The following is a 21,522-nucleotide window of genomic DNA, read 5'->3' on the forward strand; positions in this document are numbered from 1 at the left end:
GGCATGTGCAGGAGATTTTTTCCCCCAAGGGGGTGGAACAGCCACTCAAGATCATCCATACCACGTACTACCTGGATTTCAACACAGACACCAGCCGCTTATTTCTGGTTGAAGAAACGCGTTTTATTGGGTGCCTGCCACCCCTGCACCCAGGGTCCTCTTCCCAAGGCTTTGTGGGTGACTGAATGGATGGCTGGAGACATTAAATAACAGCAACTGCATGGAGAAGAGCACCTGTCTGTCCGCCTGCCGGTCTGTACATACATTCCCAGGGCAGGAGAGGCAGTGCAGATCAGGCATCAGAGAGAGGTCCGCCCCACCGGTGGCATGGGTCACTTGGGGGGCCGGTAGGCAATCTTCCTGCTCTTTAGAACGGACCACCTGTGCCGCTTCAGGTAGTAGACGAGGGGCAACAGCAGACCCATAATAAGCATCATCTGGGGGGGAAAGGAAGACAGTGGGGGGGAATAAAGTCACTTTTCTACAGAAAGACTTCAGGAGAAGTCCAGGAAAGGAATCACTGGAGCCCCCCCCCCCCCGGCATTCCCAGGAGAGCAGCACACAGGCAGAAGGGGGCAGTTTCAGCATCCATGTTTGTGTGTTCCCAGACCTCCCACTGGCTCACTCTCTGGGGCAGCCCAGCTCCTGCCGCCTGGAGGGCTCCCTACCCCGCGAGGAGAGGCAGACCCACCTTCAGGCCCATCCTCTTGCGGTGGTCATGCTCCGGCTCTGCCGCCCACCGTAAGAAGGTGCAGACGTCCTTGGCAATCTGCGACATGGTGGCCGGGGTGCCTGCACAGGAGAGGGCAGAGATTTCATTTCTTAATTTTTATTCCCGTGAGGCTCCGCAACCAGCCCAAGGGGGTCCCTGCCCGGCCCCACTTACCATCCTCGTACTCCAGGATCTCGTTGTAGATCGGGGGTGCCATGCCAATCGCCTCCCCAGGGAAGAAGGGGTTGTAATGAAGCCCCTCTCGTATGCTCACACCACCGGGTGGATCACAGTAGCCAGTGAGGAGGGAAAACACGTAGTCCTCACCTCCGTGCCTGGAACAGAAGGGCAAGGGAGGCTCAAAACCACCAAACGCGACTTGGCTCCTCCGCCAGGAATAGCACAAAACCGTGCCAACGTGCCAGAGGCTCCATTCCTGGTTTGGGCAGCGTTACCTGGCATTGACGATGTAGCTGAGGTCGGGGGGCAACGCCCCGTTGTTTGCAGCTCGTGCTGCTTCGGGATTCGGGTAGGGCTTGGGAAAGTAATCCGAGAGCTTTCCAGGCCGCGTGAACATCTCGCCATCGTCGTTGGGGCCATCTTGCACCTCAGCCTAATGCAAGACATGCCAAACTTGAGTGCGAGAGTCCCAAGCCGCCCCAGGGACCCAGGCTTCCCCCCCACCCAAGAGTGACTCCCCCCCCCCTTCCAGTATGATCTGGTCTCACCCACCTGCCCTCCAACACCGCCAACCAGGCCGTCCATAAAGCCAGGCAGCCCAGGAGAGCCCCTGAGTCGGGGACCAGCTGTGCAGGGGGCTCCAGGACATCGCTTTGCCAGCCACAGCAACCCCAGCCCCCCCCACTTCCCTGTGCCCCCCAACTCAAAGCCTACCTCTTCAGCCAGGGCCTTGGCTTCCGCTTCAGTGTGGCTGACACCAACAAGGTTGCGAAAGGCCAGGTATTCCATACTGTGGCAAGCGGAACACACCTGCTTGTACACCTGGTAGCCACGCCGGACGCTGGAGACAAGCCAGAGAAGGTTCGGGTGTCTAGTTATAACCCTCCTGTGACAGCTTACAACTAATACAATATGTCAAACAATATCTTTTTAAAAAGAAGCCAAACTTCTAAGTCAAACAATTAAAGATAGCAGCAGCCAACAGGGAGGATGAACGCAGGCAAGAGTTTTCCTTCCTTCCTTCGAGGATTGGGGTGGCGGATGGGACACTCTGGGGGCAGCCCCCCCCCCCAGCAGGCAGGGAGGAAGCATCTTCTGGGAGTAAAGGCAATGGCACCTACGCAAGGGAATGGGGAGTGTTGCACCCACAGAGCCCAGGTTGAGAGCACAAAGCAAGGCAGGGCATGACTGCGTGGACTTGAGGAGAGAGGTGACGGGGTCCCAGGGACGGGGAAGAAAGCAGCCTTTGCTACCTGCTTGGGGAGAGGGTGGCAGACACGGCAGGGAAGTGGCTCCAGCGTCCTCACTGAGAGGCAACTACAGTGGTACCTCGGTTTATGAACTTAATCCGTTCCGGAAATCCGTTCTTAAACCAAAACCGTTCTTAAACTGAGGCACGCTTTCCCTAATGAGGCCTCCTGCCACCGGTCCCTTCCACCGTTCGGCTTCTGTTCATAAACCGAGGTAAAGTTCACAAACCGGGACACTACTTCTGGTTTTGCAGAGTTTGTAAACCAAATAGTTCGTAAACAGGGTTCCACTGTACAGGCCTTGGTGGTCAAGGAAGGCCAAGGAGGTGGCAGATCCTGGCAACTCTCAGCTGCTGTAAGGGCGCTGACAGAGATGAGCTTTAGTTCTGATCTGTACATCTCTGGGGCTGGGAAGAGGAAGCAGAGCATGGGGGCGGGGGAGGGGAGGAGCTTGTGCTTGCCGTGAGTCATCCGACCGAGAAACCAAGACAGGGACACAGGTAACACCACACACCTCCAACGGCTACCTAGCAGGCTGCAAAGGGGAAGGGATGTGCCCGTTCCCATAAATCTCTCCCCCCCCCCCCGCTGCTCTGCCTCCCTCGCCACCTCTGCCCATCCGCACCTGCTGTGATCCAGAGACGACAGCATGCCACTGTGACTCCAAGGGTAGTTGGGGGGGTGCAGCTCCAGCTCGCCGGCATTCACCGCGGTGTGGAGGGCCAAGGCCAGGCCTGCTCCGCCTGCCGTCAGCACCCCCAGTGTGGTCAGCGCCACCTTCTTGCCTCGGGAGAGACCTGCCAAAGAGGCCAGGTTGGCCTGGGGGGGAAAGGACAACAGAGTGAACCCTGGCTGGACAGAAGTCGCGTTGACAACAGGAGCGGCTTCACAGAAGCCTTACAAAAGCAAGACTTAGGATCCTGTAGAGGACTTTTGCCTACTATTGTTCTGTGAAATGCACTGAGACCTCCAGGTATAGACAGTATATAAATTCTAACAACAACAACAACACAGTCGTACTTTGGAAGTTGAATGGAATCAGTTCCGGAAGTCCACTTGGCTTCCAAAACATTTTGAAACCAGAGTGCAGCTTCTGATTGGCTGCAATCAGAAGCCACGGAAGCCGCGCTGGATGTTCAGCTTCTGAAAATCGTTCGAAAACTGGAACATCCACTTCCATCTTTCAATCGTTCGGGAGTCAAAACATACGAGTTCCAAGGCGTTTGGCAACCAAGGTACGACTGTAACAATAATACAGTGGACGCTCGGGTCGCGAACGCGATCCGTGTGGGAGGCGCGTTCACAACCCACAGCGCCACATCTGCGCACACACGGGTCACAATCCGGTGCTTCTGCGCATGCGTGAAGTGCAATTTAGTGCTTCTGCGCATGCGACGAAACCCGGAAGTAACCCGTTCCGGTACTTCCGGGTTTGGTGCAGAGCGCAACCCAAAAACGCATAACCTGCAGCGTTCGCAACATGAGGTATGACTGTAATAATAAAACAAGCAGCCTCCCAAACACCATGTCAGACAACCCATCCATCTAGCCTCATCTATTCTGCAAGGGGGGGAAATGTTAATCAGGGTCTAAACTACCTAAATGAATGAATTAATGAATGAATGGAGTAGCAGCAGCTCCCCAGTAGAAGACCTCTGCTCCTTCTAGCTGGGAGATACTGGAAAACCAGTAATTGGGGCATTCTGCATGGAAAGCAGGCAATCCTCAACAAGCCAAGAACAAGCCTTGTGGGGGTGGAAGAAAGGGGGCATGAAAGGCAGACTGAAAATGTTACAGTTTTATACTTTTACGTTGTTGTAAACTGTTGTAATATTTCTATGATACAGCACTATATATTTTTATAAATAAGTAAAATAGATAAGACTAGAGGATGAGCCATTAGGAGATGCCTCAATGTTCTTGGGGGGGGGGGGTTCCTTGGCGAAGTCATTGTGCTGCATCTGGCGCACACAGAGGGATGCTCGAGAAGAGCACACCAGAGATCGAGCACAGACCGCGAACAAGAACAGCAAACGAGCCCCAAGCACACCCATCTAGGCTTTGCGACCAGAACCGACGCATTCCTCATGCAAAACCCTGAGATGACAATAAGCTGTGGATCGGCCTCTATTTGCTGGTTTGGAGCAAGGGGTCGGGTCCTGCAGCCTCTGCAGGTGTCCCAAATCGCCACCTCCGAAACACACAAGCTGCACTTCAGGTGCGCACAACAGAATCCCAGAGAAGCTTCCACTCCCTACGGCCCTCTGGACCCAGCAGACCAGAGGCCGGGACCCCCTTCCTGCCCTGCTTTGCCTGCTCCCTGTCCCCACGCCTGGCTGTCCAGCTCCCTCGGCCTGCTGCTCTCCAGTCACATCCTGAGGGTTACAGAGTCGCATCCTGAGCAGGGCCGGATTTAGGTTTCTGGACCTAACAGGTATCTAAAGCCATTTGCACATGCAGAATGTAGGCACCCTATATAAGGAATGAGCAAAGCAGTGGTATTTGAGGGAGCAGGTCAGCAGGCGGGGCCATGGCTTACATCACAGGAGCTTACACAACACAAAACACTGTTGCTGGATGTAGGTTTTATGTTATTTGTTTTTTTATCTTATATTTTGGAAATGTACATCCAGTTTGTTTTCCCCCCTTTAAATATTTTTAGGGGCCCCACAAGAGAGTGGGGCGCTAAGCTAGAGCTTATACGTAAATCCGGCACTGATCCTGAGAACAAGGAAGGCCCTTCGCTCCCGCGACCTCCGAAAGGCATCGCCCAGGACGAGGGAGCCACAGCCCTGGCAGGGCCTCCCTGTCGGAGCCCCGGACCTTCAGAGCCCCGACGGCGCGCAGGGAGGGAAACGCGGCGGCGGCGGGGGGGGGAGGCCTCCTCCCCCTCCCGCATCCCGGGGAGAAAAGCCGACCTGGCAGGGGAGTCGCGAGGCTACCCCGCCCCCCGACGCCTCAGCGCGACCTGCGGAACTCCCCGCCACGGGAAGGAGGCGAGGCGGGCGGGGGGCGGCGGGTGACCCCTCGGGGGACGCGGTGACCTTGGGCTCCTCCCGGCCGGGCGGGGCGGGGCCTCTCGGGGAGGAGGGGCGGGGCCGGGGGCGGCTCTTACCCGCGGGCGGGGCCCCCCGGGCAGGGGAGGCAGCAGGAGGCCCCCCCGGGATCGCGCCAGGCTCCGCGCCGCCGCCGCCGCCGCCGCCATCTTGCAGAGGAGCCGGCCAGCCCAGCCACCCACAAGGCACCGCGCGCCGGAAGAGGCAACAGACCGTCGTCACTTCCGGGGCGGGGCTTCCCGGCCCGAGGCTCCTCCCCCTGGAGGAAAGAGGCGGAGAGAGAGGCGGGGCTCTCGGCAGGGAGGAATCGGAGAAGGAAGGGACACCCAGGGGGCATCTAGTCCAAAGCGCCCAGGACGGGTGGGCGTCCAGCCTCTGCTTCAAGGCCTCCCAGGAACGGAGCCCGTTCCGCCGGCAGGCAGGAAGTTCTTCTCGATGTTCAGGCGGAATCTCCTTTCTTGCCCCCTGAAGCCACGGGTTCGAGTCCTGCCCTCCAGAGCAGGAGAAGCCAAGCAGGCTCCCTCTCCCGCGGGGCAGCCCTTGAGAGAGAGAGGCTGGGAGGCGGCTCTCCTCATCAGGCTGCGCTTCCAGGCCCTTCCTCGCCTTGGTGGCCCTCTGAGCTGGGGGGCGGCCAGAGCTGGGAGAGCCATAGCGGATAAAAGGAAGCTAAACTGTGGAACTCCCTCCCGCAGGACGAAGCCCCATGGCATTTAAGAGAGGATTGGGCAAATTCATGGAGGGCGGCTATCTTTTGTCTGCGCCGTTGGATGTAGTAATGCTGGGAATGCCATGGAGGAGGAGGAGAGTGCTGCATCGGGGCACCTGGTCGGCCACTGTGAAGAAGACAGGAGGACGCGATGGGCCCCGTTGGCCTGATCCAGCTGGGGGGCTCTTCTTCCTAGGTTCCTATGCCAGGCCGGCTTTTCTATTGATTGTTACCGGAAGATCAGGCTGCGTGTCACTCTTCATATGTGTAGATCTATGGGGAAGGCGAAAGTATCCCCATAGAGCTACAAAAAGTCAAGAGAGGGCCTTCTCCTCCTGCAGATGGGACACTTCCACGTTGAGATGGAGAAGCGCCGCTGAGTCTTTTCCTCGTCGTGGCTGGAAACGAGAGGGGTGCCGGCCAACGACAGCCCTGCAGTGCAGCCCGCTTTGTGTCTCGTCCAGCTCCCGCCCCTCCTCTTGGCGAGGCCAGTCGGGGAGGAGCCGCTCTACAGTGTCATCTCGTTGCGCTTTCTATGTCCCCTCTAGGAACGGCGTGCTCCGTCGCTTTAACCCCTTAATGACCCTCGTCATTAAAGGGTTAAAGCGGAAAGGAGCCTACCCAGCTGTCTTCTAGACTCAGCCCTTGGTCCATCCAGGTCAGTACTGCTGACACTGACCGGCAGCAATGGCTCTCCAGGGCTTCAGGCGGGAGCCTCTCACCTTCCCCAGCGCCTCCTTTTGTTGTACATGAAAAGGGGGTCAGTGGGGTCAGTATGTGCTGCTTCTAAGTCTTGCCTTGCAGCCCCAACCCTCTGCTCCCGCATCTCAGGCTGGCAGAGGCACAGGGAGAAATCTGCCCAGGAGCAGGTGCTCATTCCTGGCCCAATTCAAAGTGTGTACTGGCTTCCTGTCTGTGAAATGTTCTCCCGCCAGGGAGCTTCGCCTGACACCTTCATTATATGCCTTTAGATGCTAGGCGAAAACGTTCTTCCACTAGGCCTTGGGCTGAATAACTTTTAAATGTTTGTTTTGTTCTTTTTTATAGAGAGAGAATCTTGTATTTTCCTGTTGTGAACCACCCTGAAATCCACAGATGAAGGGCAGTATACCACTTTAATTAATAAATAACAAAATAAAATAAAAAATCTCTAAGCTTGGTACAACGTAAAACCAACCAGTATCATTAGAAAACCCAGTATCATTACAACAAAAAGACAACATGAAACCAGTGAAACTGCAGCAGTATAAAAGCATGCCCTGTCATCTGGAGCTGATGGGAGTTGCAGTCCAGCCACCCCCCCCCCAGTTATAACGGGGCCAGCTGCTGCTTTGCTTTACTTTTTCATGCATCTTAAGTGCAAGGTTATGGTTGATATTTTGAATTGTCAGTAGATGCCCCAAGAGCTGTGTTTCTGGTGAGGAGTCAGGACGAAAATAAGTGCAAGCGCTGTATCAAAACCTTTTGTCTTTATTTTTATTTAAAGATTGTACACAGCCACTCTCCCAACCCCCCCCCCCCCAGTACCCTCTCACGTTGCTATCATCAGAGCTGGTTCTTGGCCCCAAGTGGTCCACGTGCAAGCCAAAGCCACCAAGAAAAGGACCAGCCACACTCTAGGCTGGCTTCCTGCCCCCAAGAGTCACACTCATGCCTTAAGTAAGGCAGGGCCCTTCTGGCTATCACCACAAAAGAACCAGGATCCAGTTACCCCAGCCCAAGCTCCCCCTCTCCTGCAAGCTCTGAGCAGCTGCCCAGCCCGCCCCACACCCAGAACTATGAAAAGTGGCTGCAGCTGCCGCAGACGTCAAATCCCACAAGACCAGGATATTCCCCAAGCAGGCATCCCCTACAGAGTTCCAGCTGATGGCTTTAGGAGGCCTCACGCCCCTGCCCCTGAGTTTCACATTTCAGAAATCACAATGGCACCCAGCACGATGGAAGGGACATCTCCCCAGGCTGCCCCAGGGAAGTCCCGCCCAAAGAGGATTTGGGCAGGCCAGTTCAAGCACGGAGGCAGCGTCAGGGGGCTACTTCCAGAAAAGCACATTCCAGAGCAGAAGCCAGCAGGGGTAGACGAAGATGGCAATGAAGGGGAAGACGATGGAGCCGTAGAGGTGGTGGTCCAACAGCCCTTCAGCAATTGCCTGTAAGAAGCGCTGCCAGCCCTCCAGCAGGGAGATGGGGTACTCAATGAGCTCCTGGTACAGGAAGATGCAGAAGAGAAGGGTGGCTGCTGGCGTGACCAGGACCAGCAGCACAGCGTAGAGGTACCTGCGGGGAGGAAACAGGGAAAGAAAGATAAAAACACAGAATACACAATAAAAACCAGAAGAAAAACATTTCCAAGTCGCACAGAACAACTTCCTATCTCCCTGCTACTTCAAGATGAAAACCCAGATGTTACGTACTCAGTTGCTAGATTTTGCACTGCCATGACAGACATTCGTCGAAGGATGGTTTGCGCCACAAACTAGGCCCCAAATGCAAGATCTGTGCTCCTTCACGCTCCCTCCATTATAGTCACTTTTAACTGTTTTTCCTTGTTTCTATCTTTTTAAGTTATGTATGATATAATCACCTTTTAACTACTAGTTTTTATCCCTTACCTGATTTAAGTCTTATGCATTCGGTTTATCAGTATTTTTAATCTCATGCAAGTCTGTGACCAAAATAAAGTTTGATACCGATACTGAGGAACAAAAACAAACCAATAACCCCCACCTTCCTAAAGCAACTGTTCCTTCCTCAGCCATGGACAGGGTTGAAACACCCACCGCCTTGAAGGACAGGACAAATGAAAAACGGAGAAGCTGGCTTTGGGGACACACTCTGCACCCCCAAACTCCGCAACGCCCCTACAGAAGGATAATGGGGAGGATTGTACTCCTGCAAAGCACCTTTTGGACAAAATAGGACTATGTGTATCTCCGTTTTGAAACTAAGGCCAAACACATCGTCCTGATGCAGGCAGCTCCGCTTTGCATGTCCTGAGGAAGCCCGACATACAGAAACAAAATTTGCATTTGCCTTCTTGCTTCTTCCTCTGGACAGGCCCTTGGCTTTCCCCACGAAGAACTGGCCCAGAAGAGGGGGGATGCAGCCACTTCATTAGGCCAGGGATGGGGAGGCTGCAATTGCTCAACTGATGCCGTTAGGCTACAACTGCCACCCCCCCCCCCGATGTGTTGGCTGCAGCTAGAGGGCAGCTGCGAACTCCCAGCAACACTGAAAGGCCTCCGTCTCCCTTTGTAGCTGGAGGGCAGAGCTCAGGGGGAGGAGGGGCAAGGTGACACCCCGCCATCTGGCGATCCCTGTCCTTTGCAGCCCAGTTCTTGTGGGGTGGGGGCAGAGAGGGAAGCAGGAAGCAGCCCCACGTCGTACGTACTTGGGCCCCGTGGGCTGGACAAGGGCAGCGACAGGCACCATGGTGACGGCCAGCAGGAAACCCAGGGAGAAGTTGATGAGGGCTATGCAGCCCAGCTGCATGGCCAGGTAGAGGAGCGACACCAGCTTCAGCGTCATCCAGCCACGGTCGCTTCCCGAGCCCGTCAGGACCCTGCGGGGCAGAGAGACAGAGCCAGTCTGCAGGCGGCACAACCACAGCACAACCACAAACAGCAGCCTGGCCCTTGCCCCAGAGAGCGCTGGCCAATCAGGCACCCCTGAAGCTCTACACGTCTTGCCCTCTCCCTGCTTTGTGCCGGGGCAGACAAGAGTCACACCGGAGGTCCACCCCTGGCCTGGCCGTCTCCTCCCCTCCCTCCCCGTCACCTGTGCGTGTTGTGGGGCAACGCCAGCCCCGCCACGTAGATGGCAATGACCGTCAGCACCACAGCCTCCGACTCCGAGACAGGGAAGTGCTGTGTGGCCACCTGCTGCCCCAGGATGGGCACGAAGTAGAGGGCGAGCCCCGTGGCATGGCAGATCAGCAGCGGGGGCACCAGCGTCAGAAGGCTGGGCTTGGGCTCCTGGGTGAGACAGGAGGGCAGAGGGGGGTCAGAAGAAGGGCCCCCTCCCAGGATGAGAAGGCCAGACGTTGCGGCTAAGGCTGGTGTGGCTTTTTTTGGAGGGGGCGAAAACAACCCCACCCTTTCCTCCAAAGAACAACTCATTGTGCATTTGGGGATCTCTGCTGGAACAAGTGCAGCAACTGCACCGAAAAGCAGTACCACTTTGACCCCCCCACAGCATGCCTGGCCTAGGGTAGAAGAGGGGAGGGGGAGGGCAAGCCGGGCTCTTCAGGGCCTGCAGACACATGAGGATCTTCAAGCGCATTTTAGTCTCAATGTGTCCAGGGAGCATCACATTCCCAAGCCATTCTCTTCTCCAACCAGCCATGTCTTTTTGGGGTGCTCTCTCTTTGTTGGCCATGCCATCCATTGGAAGCAGCCAGTGTGAGAGGACTGGCCGGGCCAGAAGCAGACAAGCAGCACCCATGGGCTGTGCAGGGTGACTGCAAGAGGCGAGAAATGCCCATGCAGGTCCTTTCCCCCAAGGGCAGGAAAGCTCTGCAGTGCGCACCAAGTCCCTTCTCCCCTCCCCTCCCCAGGGCCACCGGCACTCCCCGCCACATCATCTCACCTCCGGAGCAACAGGACTAGGACCTTGGTCTCCGTCGCAGAGCCGGTCATCTGGGTCCACGTCATACCGGCTCAGCTTCATCCACAGGTCCAGGGCGTGAAGAGGGAGGAGGAGTCAAGGGAAAGCCAGAACCTCAGAGGATGTGTTGAGCCAAGCCAGGAACTCCAGCACAAGGCATCCCACCCCCTCACCCAAATCCTAGGGGACACCCATGAGACACCCCCTCCCCAAGTATTCAGAGCAGCAGCAAGCGGGGTGGGCTTCCAGTGTCCAGCTAAGGCGATGCCAGGGAACCTAACACCCCTTGACCTCTTGTCAGAGCACCTCTGGCATCCGCTGATGAATGACAAGCAGAGGGAGACACACAGGGCAGAGCAAGGCTGGGCCTGGCCAGCCAGACACAGGGGCAACCAAGGGAGGCCTCCCCTCCGCTGATCGGGGCTGCGGGAAACAAGGGCTGTTCCTGAAGGGCTTGGCTGCCAGGCCTATGGGCTACAGTTGCTGCATGGAAGAGAGGAGTGCAGAGGGATGCAGCCAGCGACAGGAGAAGCTGCGTTTGCTGAAATTCTTCCTTCTGGCACAGGAACAACATCGCACAATGATGCTGTCCTGCTGAAGGGTAGGACTGGCAGCCTGGCACTACTGTGGCCCCCACCACTGAAGTCTCCTCCGGCCACCTTCCCCACAGCGGATGCCCCAGGCCCCATCAGCTTCTGGTCAGGGCAGAAGCTCCAGAGCCTGTCCTGTGGCTCCCAAGAGGTACAGAGAAAGCCACCCTCAGGCCAGGAGACCCTCGAATTCAGCGCTCCGTGGCCAGTTGGGCTCCCAAGGGACTCCCTGCAAGGCCCCAAGGCTTGGTGGTCAGAAGGAGCCTCTCCTGGAGACAGACTCCGCTGCCTCGGCTGAGACCATCAGTCAGTCTGCTTCCTGGGGAGTCCTCCACTATGTGGCTCCACAGCTGGGCTCCTCGAGTGGGAGTTTCCCCTCTGACCCTGCCCTGGATCCCAACTCAGAAGCAGCAAGAGACAGAAACACCCCCCTCCGCCCCCCGCCCTGCTCCCCACACAGAGGAGGAGGAGGAGGAGGATATCTTGAGGACCAGCATGAGGATGAGGAACCCGAAGGCCGGCATGTAGAGCCCGATGGAGACGAAGCGGGAGAGAGACGGGAGCAGGTAGAAGAAGTAGGACTGGTGGAGGCGCTCCAGCAGGTTGTTCAGCTTCCGGAACATTCCCTCCAGGGTCCTGGGGAAGGCAAGCGACGGAGTGAGAGGCAGAATTCTCGGCTTTGAAAGAGGACGGGACCGACAGTTGAAGAATGGCAGATGAAATTAATGGACTTTATGGAACTCGCTGAACTGACCGCGAGACTCCGAGACCAGAGGGAGGAGAAGGTGCAACAGGACTGGAAGAAATTTAAGGACTATTTAAAAAATCGTGAGAAGTTAGATATTTGAAGCAGAATTTGTTTGTTTATATGGCTTTAGCTAGTTGATGTTAGAGGAAAATAATACATAAGAAGTAATGTTATGAATGCTGTAAAATGTTTAGAGATATCTAAGGATATATTATTTAAGTGATGACTTATAAATGGTAAGTGAGTATCTTTATGATTATTAAGAATTGTGGTAAATGTTAAGAAATTAGTTACAAAGTTACCAAAGTATATTGATATAGAATGCAGCTGAGAGCACGGGGGAAGTCCCCTTTAAAGAAGAGAGGAACTAGAATATAATAATGAATTATATGTGTTGGTTTGGGTATGTATGGGTTTTTTCTTTGCTATTTTTATATTGTTTAATGTGTTTATGTTTCTTTTTTTTCTTTGCTTTATTCTTTGTTAGTTATTTTTGTTTAAATGTTTAAGTGTTGAATTTATGTGTTGTTTAATGCAGAAAATAATAAAATCTGTTTAAAAAAGAAAGAAAGAAAGAAAGAAAGAAAGAAAGAAAGAAAGAGGACGGGACCAATTAATGGAGGAGGAGAGGACTACGGATGCTGGGCTCTGCATCCACAATCAGAGGCAGCAGGGCTTCTGAGAACCAGTTGCCGGAAAGCACAGGAAGGGAGAGAGCAGCTCCTGGGTTTGAATCCTGCTTGTGGGCTTCTTCCCATTGGGGCATCTGGTTGGCTACTGTGAGAACAGGAGGTTGGACTAGAGGGGCTCTTCTTTGGCCTGAACCAACAACCAGGCCCCACTTATGCTCTCATGGAACCTCCAAGTCCAGAGGCAGTCTACCTGGATTCCTAGGTTCTCAGGGGCATTCTGCCACTGGGAGAAAAGGATGGCAGACTAGATGGGCTATTCTTTGGCCTGATCCAGTACCCATGCACTTCTGATGTTCCCCTCCCCCTCCTGAGGCAGGTGTGGGCGTATCCCAACCCTTCTCAGCTTCGACACAAGGCCGCCTGCTCCCCAAACTGGGTCCTTCGCACCCACGCCCTGCCAATGCCTCCTACTCACGTGCCAACCATGCCCATGTCAAACTTGTACTGGCGGAAGCTGTTGATGCCGCGCAGGGTGATGGCCTCGATGTGGTAGCGCAGAAAGAGCCCGTGGTCCCCCTGCGGCCGGCCAGAGCCCTGCTTGAGCACCATCAGAAGCATCGTCTGCAGAGAGTGGACGAAGGCCGGCAGGGAGTCCCAGTCGGAGCGCTGCAGCTGGAGGGGAGCCGAGAGGGGACTCAGGACACCACGGCTCGGCCCAAAGCAGCTCCCTGCACTCACAACCCAGGAGCTGAGAAACCCACCCCAGGGACAGGACAGGAAAAGAGGCGAGGCAGGCACCGCAGCCGCCTTTGTCTAGGGGGCTCTGGGCAGGGCCCAAATGGTCTCCCAGGGATATGCCCCCCTCCAGCAAGCCCCCCTGGGCCACCCATTCCCACCCACCTTGCCCTGAATGGTGCAGAGCAGCCCGTTCTTCTGGCAGAAGGAGTAGAAGAGGTTGACGAGGTCCAGGTTGGGCAGCTGCCCGTTCAGCCCCTCCACGGCCACGTCAAAGCTGGTGATGACGTCACTGCTCAGCTCCAGGGAAATGGCAGCCTGGATGGCTCCTGCCCGGCCCAACATCCCTGACGAGTGCACCTCTGGGTGGGGGGGGGTAGAGAAAGGATGGCCCCAGGTTGCTAAAATAAAAGCCGATGAGGGTGATGGCCGTTCGCATCACGGGGGTGGGGGCGATGCCCTTCATTCCCAGAGGACGGGAGCCAGTCGTTCTGCGCCAGGGCAGGGCAGAAGCCCAGGGGGGTTGGGGGATGAGCCTTTGCTGCTGGATAACAGGACCCTGGAAGAGCTGGCTGGGTGAAGGGGCGTTGGGGGTCTGGGCCAGGCCTAGGGAATGCAGGCAGGGGAGAGAGCGAAATAACTGGCAGGGAGACACATGGGGGCCCCTCTGGAGAAACGAGGGGAGGGAGGGAGGGAGGAAGCGACTCCCCCCCCCCCAAGCAGCTCCAAAGCAGGTGCTCCAGGTAGACTCCCCCAGTGCGGCTGTGCAATCCCCCCCCCACAGCGCCCTCTCACCTGTGACGTTGACATCATGATAAGCCTCCAGCCAGGCCTCCATCCCAATCAGGTCATGCTCATTCACCAGGAAGATGATGTCTTTGGCCCAATAGATCTGACCTAGGACAGAGGGGAAGCTCAGCAGCCCCCATGAACCACCTGGGCAGGCCCACCACTGGCATACATCACCCCCCCCCGGGCAAAGGAAGCAACAGGCAGAGCCGGTTCTTCCCTCCCAGCCAGGGGAAGGGAAACCAGGGAGGGGCATCACGGGGAGGGGCCTGCATCCTACCCCCGTCTCGTTCTAGGAAATTTCATGCATTACAGTTCTGGGCAGGTTGAGATACGGAAAACCCATATTTAATCTTGCACAAATGCAAATGAGCCTATTTGACCCGGATTCCAGCTGGCTTGGATTCCACTACTCCATTTTTTTGGAAACAAATAGAGGGGAACGGGGACAACCCCCCCGCCCTTCACATCTCTAGCTTAGCCGTGATCAGCTGAAGGATCTCTAAAGGCCTGGCAAAGGGCAGCCATAGCCCCAGACCTCCCAGCTCACCTCGGAAATGGGAGGCCAGCGCCAGCATCAGCCCCACGGCCTGGTTGTTCTGCTGCCCCTCACTGCAGGGGACGCTCAGCACCAAGGACTCCGTACTGGCTGCCCGGGGAGCCCGCAGGATCCCATAGACGTTGGTGCCCTTGACCATCTGCAAAGAGAAGGGCAGCCCCGAGGGTTCATCTCCCCAGCAGCGGAACAGCCCCCACCCCGGCCCACCCGCCTGCCCACGGAGGAGCCTGGAAGCCCGGCACCTACGTATCTCTCTCGCATCTCGTCGGGGAAGGGCAGCGTGCGGGAGAAGGATTGCTTGTACACCTCCAAGCCCAGGTTCCACATGGTCTTCTCCAGCCAGGCCACTGGCATGCCCCTGGGGAGAGAGGAAGGGGCACCAGGGGCGGGTCAGGACCCAGCTCTCCTCTTCTGCTCCACCAGCTTTTACAGCAATGCCCCCCTTGAGAAGAGAGGGGGTCTCGATCAGGTGGCAGAAGGGCCAGTTAGGCTGGCTGAGCTATCCTACACTGTGTCACCACAGTATGAAGAGAGATACAATAAGATCTCCTGCATTATTATTATTATTATTATTATTATTATTATTATTATTATTATTATTATATTTATACCCCACCCATCTTCCCCAGCACATATCAGAACATACTCAAACATCATTCCTTATAAACTTCCCTAAACAGGATTGCTTTCAGATGTCTTCTAAAAGTCAGATAGTTGTTTATTTCCTTGACATCTGATGGGAGAGCGTTCCACAGGGAGGGTGCCACTACAGAGAAGGCCCTCTGCCTGCTGCATTTCAGCACATGCGTATTTTACATCATGCGCACGTTTGAAGAACCCTGTTCTCAACCTCTGAAATTTCTGCTTTTATAAAGGAAAAATCTTGCACTGTCTCCAGAAGAAATCCAGGCTTGGATCTGGGTGGACCTCCAATGGAAGGGAACACTCAACACTGACAATTTATTCAGGTGGGTAGCTGTGTTGGTCTGCCATAGTCAAAACAAAATAAAAAATTCTTTCCAGTAGCACCTTAGAGACCAACTAAGTTTGTTCTTGGTATGAGCTTTCGTGTATATTCTTCACTATATAAGAGTTTAAAAGGGAGGCAAGGCTTATCCGCGCACCAGAAAAGTACGCACAGAATGCAGAACTATTGTCATTGTTAGAAGACAGTTGCCAAGGTGTGCCAAGCCCAACCCACCAGGTGCAGAAAGGCCCTAGACTGCACTGGGGCAAAACCTTCCTTCTTGTAGAGTCAGGGAGTGTTGGGGTTTCTCTGAACCTGATGGGCAAGACCCCAAAATGCCCCCTCTGAGCCACTGGGTTCATCAGGGGCTGTGCCAGCCCCCCGCACAGCCCCGGACGCACTTGGGGTGCGGCCCAGGTGGTCCTCTGCACCCCACGGGGCTCCCAAGCCCCCCCCCTCACTCACCCCGCCTTCTTCTTGTGGCCGGCAAACTCCCGGGCGTAGGAGAGGGCGCGCTCCCCGTGGACGAAATGCTCCTCCACCATGGTGGAGCCCATGGCGTTCTCCGACATGTAGATGCGCAGCGTGAAAGGGTGGAAGGCCAAGCCCAGGAACCAGCCCAGGCCCGCCAGGAAGCTGATGATGCTGCGGAGAGAAGGAGGAGAGGCAGGCCGTTGGGGGGCAGGAAGCTGCGCAGCTGCGAGGGGCAGGGGGGCTTTGCCCCAAGGGAGCCCCCAGAGCTCTTGCCAAGATGCTACTCACCAGAGCGGGGTGTTGAGGCGCAGCAGGAGGCGGGAGAGGGCCCTCCGGCGGTAGGGGTCCGAGAGCAGCCCCATGGCCAAGCACAGCGCTCAGGGCCCTGCGGGGAAGAGAAGGGGGCAGCACCGCCATTAATAACAACAAGAAGAATCATCACCCCCATCGTCCCCAGTCCCCCCCCCCTTGGGCTCGGACCTGGCAGGGACCTGGGTTCGAATCCCGCTCCCTCTCGGCCGCCCCCGCTCTAGCCGGCCTCCCTCGCAGGGCCGTTGTGGGGCTAAACAGGCAGAACGGCGACCCCCCCACCGCCCCCCACAAGGGGCGGGGCGAGAAAAAGCAGGCCCCGCCCCCCGGGCGCCTCCCGCACCAACCGTCCACGCGGGCTCCTTCCGGGGCGGCCGAGCGCACGGGAGCAGCGAGAGGAGCCGGCCGGAGCGTCTCCCGGGGCCCTGGCGGAGGGGAAGCGGAAGAGCGAGCGCGGCGAGGGGGCCCGCCGGAAGTCCCGCCTCTAGCCCACGGCGGAGTCTATGGTCTCGCGGGGCTTCCGGTCCCAAGGTCGAATGAGATTCTCTGAGCGTGTGCAGAGTGCACTTGGGGCCTCTCTCGCCAAGGGAAGCTGTGGTTCCTGCACGGCAGAGAGCCGCTTCCCACTCTGACGGTTCTGATTCTCCGCCCCTCCCCACCGGGGGCATTTTAATTTCATTTAATTTCACATTCCTCCCAGGAGCTGGAGGCAGCTGTCTCCGTGCTCCCCTCAATCCCTGGGGCCTCTGCTTCCCGGCTCCTGGTCTCCAGGCTGTGTCTCGCAGGTCGGAGAGGGTGACTTGCTCAAGGGCGAGTCCACGAAGCCCCCCTGGAGCCCCAGGCCAGCCTGCCCCCCCTCCCTGCCACCAGCTCCTCTCAGTGCCAGCCATATGGCTGCCTCTCAGGGCCAGGCCCTTCCTGAGTCTCTGCCACCAACAGGGATCCCCTGAACACCCATGTTTTCCTAGCCTGGGAATGAGCCCAAAACCTCCACTTTGCATGCCGTGCCCAGTCCCTGCTGGCATCTCCAGGTGGGGCTCAGAAAACTCCTGCCTGACACCCCAGATATCCCCTGAGCTAGGGGGGCCGATCCTTTGGTATAAGGCAGTTTCGCACATGCCCATTTTTTGCTCCTGCCACCTGCTCCTGCAAGGACACGTTGCCTCCAAGGTCTTTGCTGGGAAATGTTGCAGCTCCCTCCGGCCTGGCCACGGCTCTTGCATTTATTATTTGCTGACTTTGGTACCTCCGTGGCACGGCAACAGTTCTCAGACCACGTGGGATGGGGCTGTGCTGGTGCCCCTCCTTGAGGTTAACCCCTTTCCCTCGAAGCTTGAGACTGGCATGTGCCCCTCACCTGACTCCAGGGCCACTGAAGGAGCTCCTGCCCAGGCTAGTGCCCCCCTCTCTTCACTTGCAGTCTTCCACAATATGGGCCACAAGCAAAGCATGAGGCTAGAAGGGCCCAAGAGGTGAGCCACCTGCCCAGGGCAGAACCAGTCACCCGCCATGCCAGCCAAGAGCCAAAATGAACTGCACAGAGAAGCCCAGGTGCATGTGTCATTGCTGCAGGCACCATCCTGTGCAAAGAGCACATGGCATAAGCACTTGCCAACCTTGGTGGGCACTCAGTGTGGATGGGATGTTTCTGGAGAGAACTGTAGTGGAAGTTATAGTATATACTTTGCTAGATCTGCTTTCCAGTGTTAGAAACTAACCAGGCACCAGGCATGTTTTGCAACTGGTGCAGGTCCAACTGTGGTGATCATGTGGAGATCTCTGGATGCCGGGTTGGTGAATGAGGAAAGCCAAATGTCACTTAGAGAAGGATCTGAAATATTTTCCTTGAAGCTTGAATTTGTTTTATTCTGGATTGTTTTATTTGATTTTTAATGTGTTGTAAACCGCTTTGAGATTTTTTATTTAAAATATAAAGTATATAAACTAAATTAATAATAATAATATACCACCGGGGGGGGCAGTGCCTAGGTATTTCATTGTGGCAACCGTAACCTAGGTTTAAGGTGCCATTTGGGCAATTTGATTATATATTTGAGTTTCTAACACCGGTTAGCTCTGATAATGCAGGCATGCTTTTCCTCTGAGAGTGCAACTTAATTTCTATGCACGTGTAAAGCTAAGATGAGGGAATGGCTCCATCTAAGCTGTGCAGTTACAGGCCTTTGGAGCGTCATCTTTGAGTGTCAGCATCACTCGATTATACTTAATATCGTTTGGAAGGAAGTCTACCTTGATATCATATCCCAGTGTTTTTGAACCTTTTTTGGGCAAAGGCACACTTGTTTCATGAAAAAAATCAGGAGGCACACCACCATTAGAAAATGTTAAAATTTTTAACTCTGTGCCTATATTGACTATATATAAAGTAATTTTTCAATTTTTCCCACGGCACACCAGGCAACATCTCGCGGCACACTAGTGTGCCGCGGAACAGTGGTTCAAAAACACTGTCATATCCATCGCTTCTCGGCCTTTTGGCTAAGATCAAGTGTGGCCTTTGGAGCCCACTTTTGTGGCTCCCCCAGTGGCCAGAGTTGTTCTGGCCAAGTCAAGCGTCACAACGGTGTGTTTACTGAAGACACTTGCACAGAAACCCAGGTCAGGAGGGGGCAAAGCTCACCCGCTCTTAAATCTTAAATCTCTTAAGTCCTGAGCTGAAGCCAGAAAGGGAAACCACATGACGTGTGCCCAAGTGATCCACGCTCCGTACTTTCTTTGGAAGAATATTTAATTCTCTGACATGTAAAAAAGAAGCGATCCTGTACAAAAAGGCTTAGTGCAAAGCACCGCAGGCAATGCAAGACCCCCTGCACCTAGCTGCGCATTCCTCTCCCACAGAGAGCGGCTCAGTTCAGGGAGGAAGGGGGAGATTCTTGGCCGCATCCAGCTGGGGCCACCTGAGCGAATGGCAGAGGAGGAGGCGACTTCCACCGCAGTGCAGCCGGGACGGGGCTCACTTGCCCAGCAGAGCAGTGACCTCGCGCAGATGCTCCCGCACCACCTGGTCCAGCACGGCGTAGACGTCCTTGCAGGCCTTGCTGGCGGCTTCCATGATGCGCTCCAGGTGGTCCTCGTGCAGCCGGGCGTTCATCTCCAGCAGCGCGATCTGCTCCGACTTGGGCAGCAGCGCCAGGGCCATCTGGGGGCCGCCGGCCGCCTCCTCCACGTAGTTCAGGTCGGCCAGGGGCGTGTCCTCGAGGAAGCCGGCCGAGATGGCGCAGACGTAGTCCCGCATGGGGATGCCGGCGTCAATGACCGCCAGGGTGGCCGCGTTCACGGAGGCACAGTAGTTCCCGCCGTCCGCCTGCAGGATCTGGAAGGCGCAGGAAAGGCTTCCTCAGGACCCAGCGGAAGGAGCCCCTCCCCACCCAAGGCACCTGGCCAGAGCCAGACCCTCAAGCACCCAGCACACCCGGGGCAAGGGCACCCACTTTGCACGGCTATGTCTTGCGGGGAGAGCGGGCAAAGAGGCAAAGGGGTGGCAGGGGGGCTGGAGCCGTCAAGGGCTATTGGATTTTGCAAAGCTGGGATCACTGCATCAAGATCGCCCCTCTTGTTGAATTAATTAAACCGAATAATTTTAATTGGATTTTGAATAAAAGTGCAATTAATCGTTACTGTTTTGAATTTTATTATTTTATTTTCCTTAGCAGGTTGTGTAAACTGCTATTCTGAATTATGCTTTTTATAGTGATGGTGATGATAATAATTTATTTATTACTTATATGCCACCCATCTGACTGGGCTGATATTATATTATTATACTGTTGTTATTATTATTATTATTCTATTATAGGTGAAACTCAAAAAATTAGAATATCGAGGAAAGGTTCATTTCTTTCAGTAATTCAACTTAAAAGGTGAAACTAATATATGAGATAGGCTCATGACATGCAAAGTGAGATATGTCAAGCCTTTATTTATAATTGTGATTATTATGGCCAAATTCACAATCTCAACTTTGGGGTTTTCATCAGCTGAACATCAAAATCATCACAATTATAACCAATAAAGGCTTGACATATCTCACTTTGCATGTCATGAGCCTATCTCATATATTAAACTCCAGTAGCTAATGAAAACAATTGCTTACAGAAATGGACTTTTCCTCGATATTCTAATTTTTCGAGTTTCACTTGTATATGCCACTCATCTGCCTGGGTTGCCCCAGCCACTCTGGGCGGCTTCCAAGAAATGGGAAGGATGAGTCCTAATTCATTAGGGTGGGGGGCACTGGTCTGGATTTGGGGGGGCTGCACTGCCCCCTTCTCTTGTGACCCCCCCCCCGTCCAGTCTCCCCCGGTGGGCCTTCCCGCCCTCGCCCCCGCCCGACTGGCGTCCCACCTGCACGTAGATGTCGATCTGCGAGCGCGGGTAGAGCTGCGTGAGGATGGCGGCGTCGAAGGTCTGCTTGAGCTGCAGGCTCATCTCGCCCGCCTGCCGGTCGCCGTGGGGCCGCCGCTTGCGCTCGCCGGTGCTGAAGGTGGCCAGGCTGAACTGGCAGTTGAGCAGCGCCTGGTCGGGCAGCGCTTTGCTGCGGGAGCCGCGCATCTGCCACAGGGAGGGAGGGAGGCAGGAGAGAAGACGAGGCAAGTGGGCGAGGGCAGCAGCCCCCCAGGCGGGACGGGGCCCACGAGCCTCCAGCGAGGAGAGGGAGCCCTGCGGTCGCCGGGACCCTTCATCCATCCCCGGCCGCCGCCGAGCCCATGGACAGGCGGCCCGCCCCCCCCCCGACCCTCCGCCCGGCCTACCTCGTGGGGCCCGTAGACGACGGCCAGCGCCTTGGTGTTGCCCTGCTCCAGGTACGCGGAGCCGTCGGCCTGCGCGAAGACGCCCAGGCGGGCGCGGATCTGGCGCAGCTCCCCGGCGCGCCGCCCGTCCACGCGGTAGCCCTGCTCCGACAGCAGCTCCAGCCCCGCCATGCCCGGCACCGCGCCGCCCCGAGGAGGCAGCAGGAGGAGGAGGAGGAAGCCGGGCCCCGCTCCGCCCCTTCGGCGCCGGCCTCGCCCCCTTCGCCGCCTTCCTCCAGCCGCCGCCACGCGGGGCGCTCTGCACGTCGCAACCGGCGCGCCAAACGGCTCCCGAGTGTTGCGCCCCCCCCCCCCAGCCAAGCCGGGAAGTGGGGATCAGGAATTGACCCGGCCAGGAAACGGCTAGGGAGCCGCGGAGGGGGCGGGGGCTGAGACGGGGGT

At 56.1% G+C, this 21,522-nt stretch overlaps 3 protein-coding genes across 3 annotated transcripts; all 3 read right to left on the bottom strand.

The window, feature by feature from the left end:
- Positions 1-101: 101 nt before the first annotated feature.
- LOC117050395 (cytochrome c1, heme protein, mitochondrial) lies at positions 102-5,379 on the bottom strand. The gene is made up of 7 exons (XM_033156045.1): positions 5,258-5,379; positions 2,768-2,961; positions 1,607-1,733; positions 1,168-1,325; positions 887-1,047; positions 692-792; positions 102-437 (listed from the first exon to the last, which is right to left on the bottom strand). The coding sequence occupies exons 1-7, from the start codon at positions 5,345-5,347 to the stop codon at positions 333-335; spliced, it is 936 nt and encodes a 311-aa protein (XP_033011936.1). The 5' UTR covers positions 5,348-5,379; the 3' UTR covers positions 102-332.
- Positions 5,380-7,418: 2,039 nt separating this feature from the next.
- GPAA1 (glycosylphosphatidylinositol anchor attachment 1) lies at positions 7,419-16,385 on the bottom strand. Its single transcript, XM_033156024.1, has 12 exons — positions 16,289-16,385; positions 15,992-16,171; positions 14,806-14,917; positions 14,551-14,698; positions 14,007-14,108; positions 13,377-13,573; positions 12,952-13,148; positions 11,579-11,732; positions 10,489-10,584; positions 9,679-9,875; positions 9,293-9,463; positions 7,419-8,178 (listed from the first exon to the last, which is right to left on the bottom strand). The coding sequence occupies exons 1-12, from the start codon at positions 16,360-16,362 to the stop codon at positions 7,935-7,937; spliced, it is 1,872 nt and encodes a 623-aa protein (XP_033011915.1). The 5' UTR covers positions 16,363-16,385; the 3' UTR covers positions 7,419-7,934.
- A 2,655-nt stretch (positions 16,386-19,040) lies between these two features.
- Positions 19,041-21,288, bottom strand: EXOSC4 (exosome component 4). The gene is made up of 3 exons (XM_033156048.1): positions 21,082-21,288; positions 20,675-20,881; positions 19,041-19,643 (listed from the first exon to the last, which is right to left on the bottom strand). Exons 1-3 carry the CDS (start codon positions 21,250-21,252, stop codon positions 19,284-19,286), a joined length of 738 nt encoding a protein of 245 aa, XP_033011939.1. The 5' UTR covers positions 21,253-21,288; the 3' UTR covers positions 19,041-19,283.
- Between the last annotated feature and the right edge of the window lie 234 nt (positions 21,289-21,522).

The sequence above is a fragment of the Lacerta agilis genome, chromosome 7, assembly GCF_009819535.1.
Source record: "Lacerta agilis isolate rLacAgi1 chromosome 7, rLacAgi1.pri, whole genome shotgun sequence".
Taxonomy (NCBI): Eukaryota; Metazoa; Chordata; class Lepidosauria; order Squamata; family Lacertidae; genus Lacerta; species Lacerta agilis.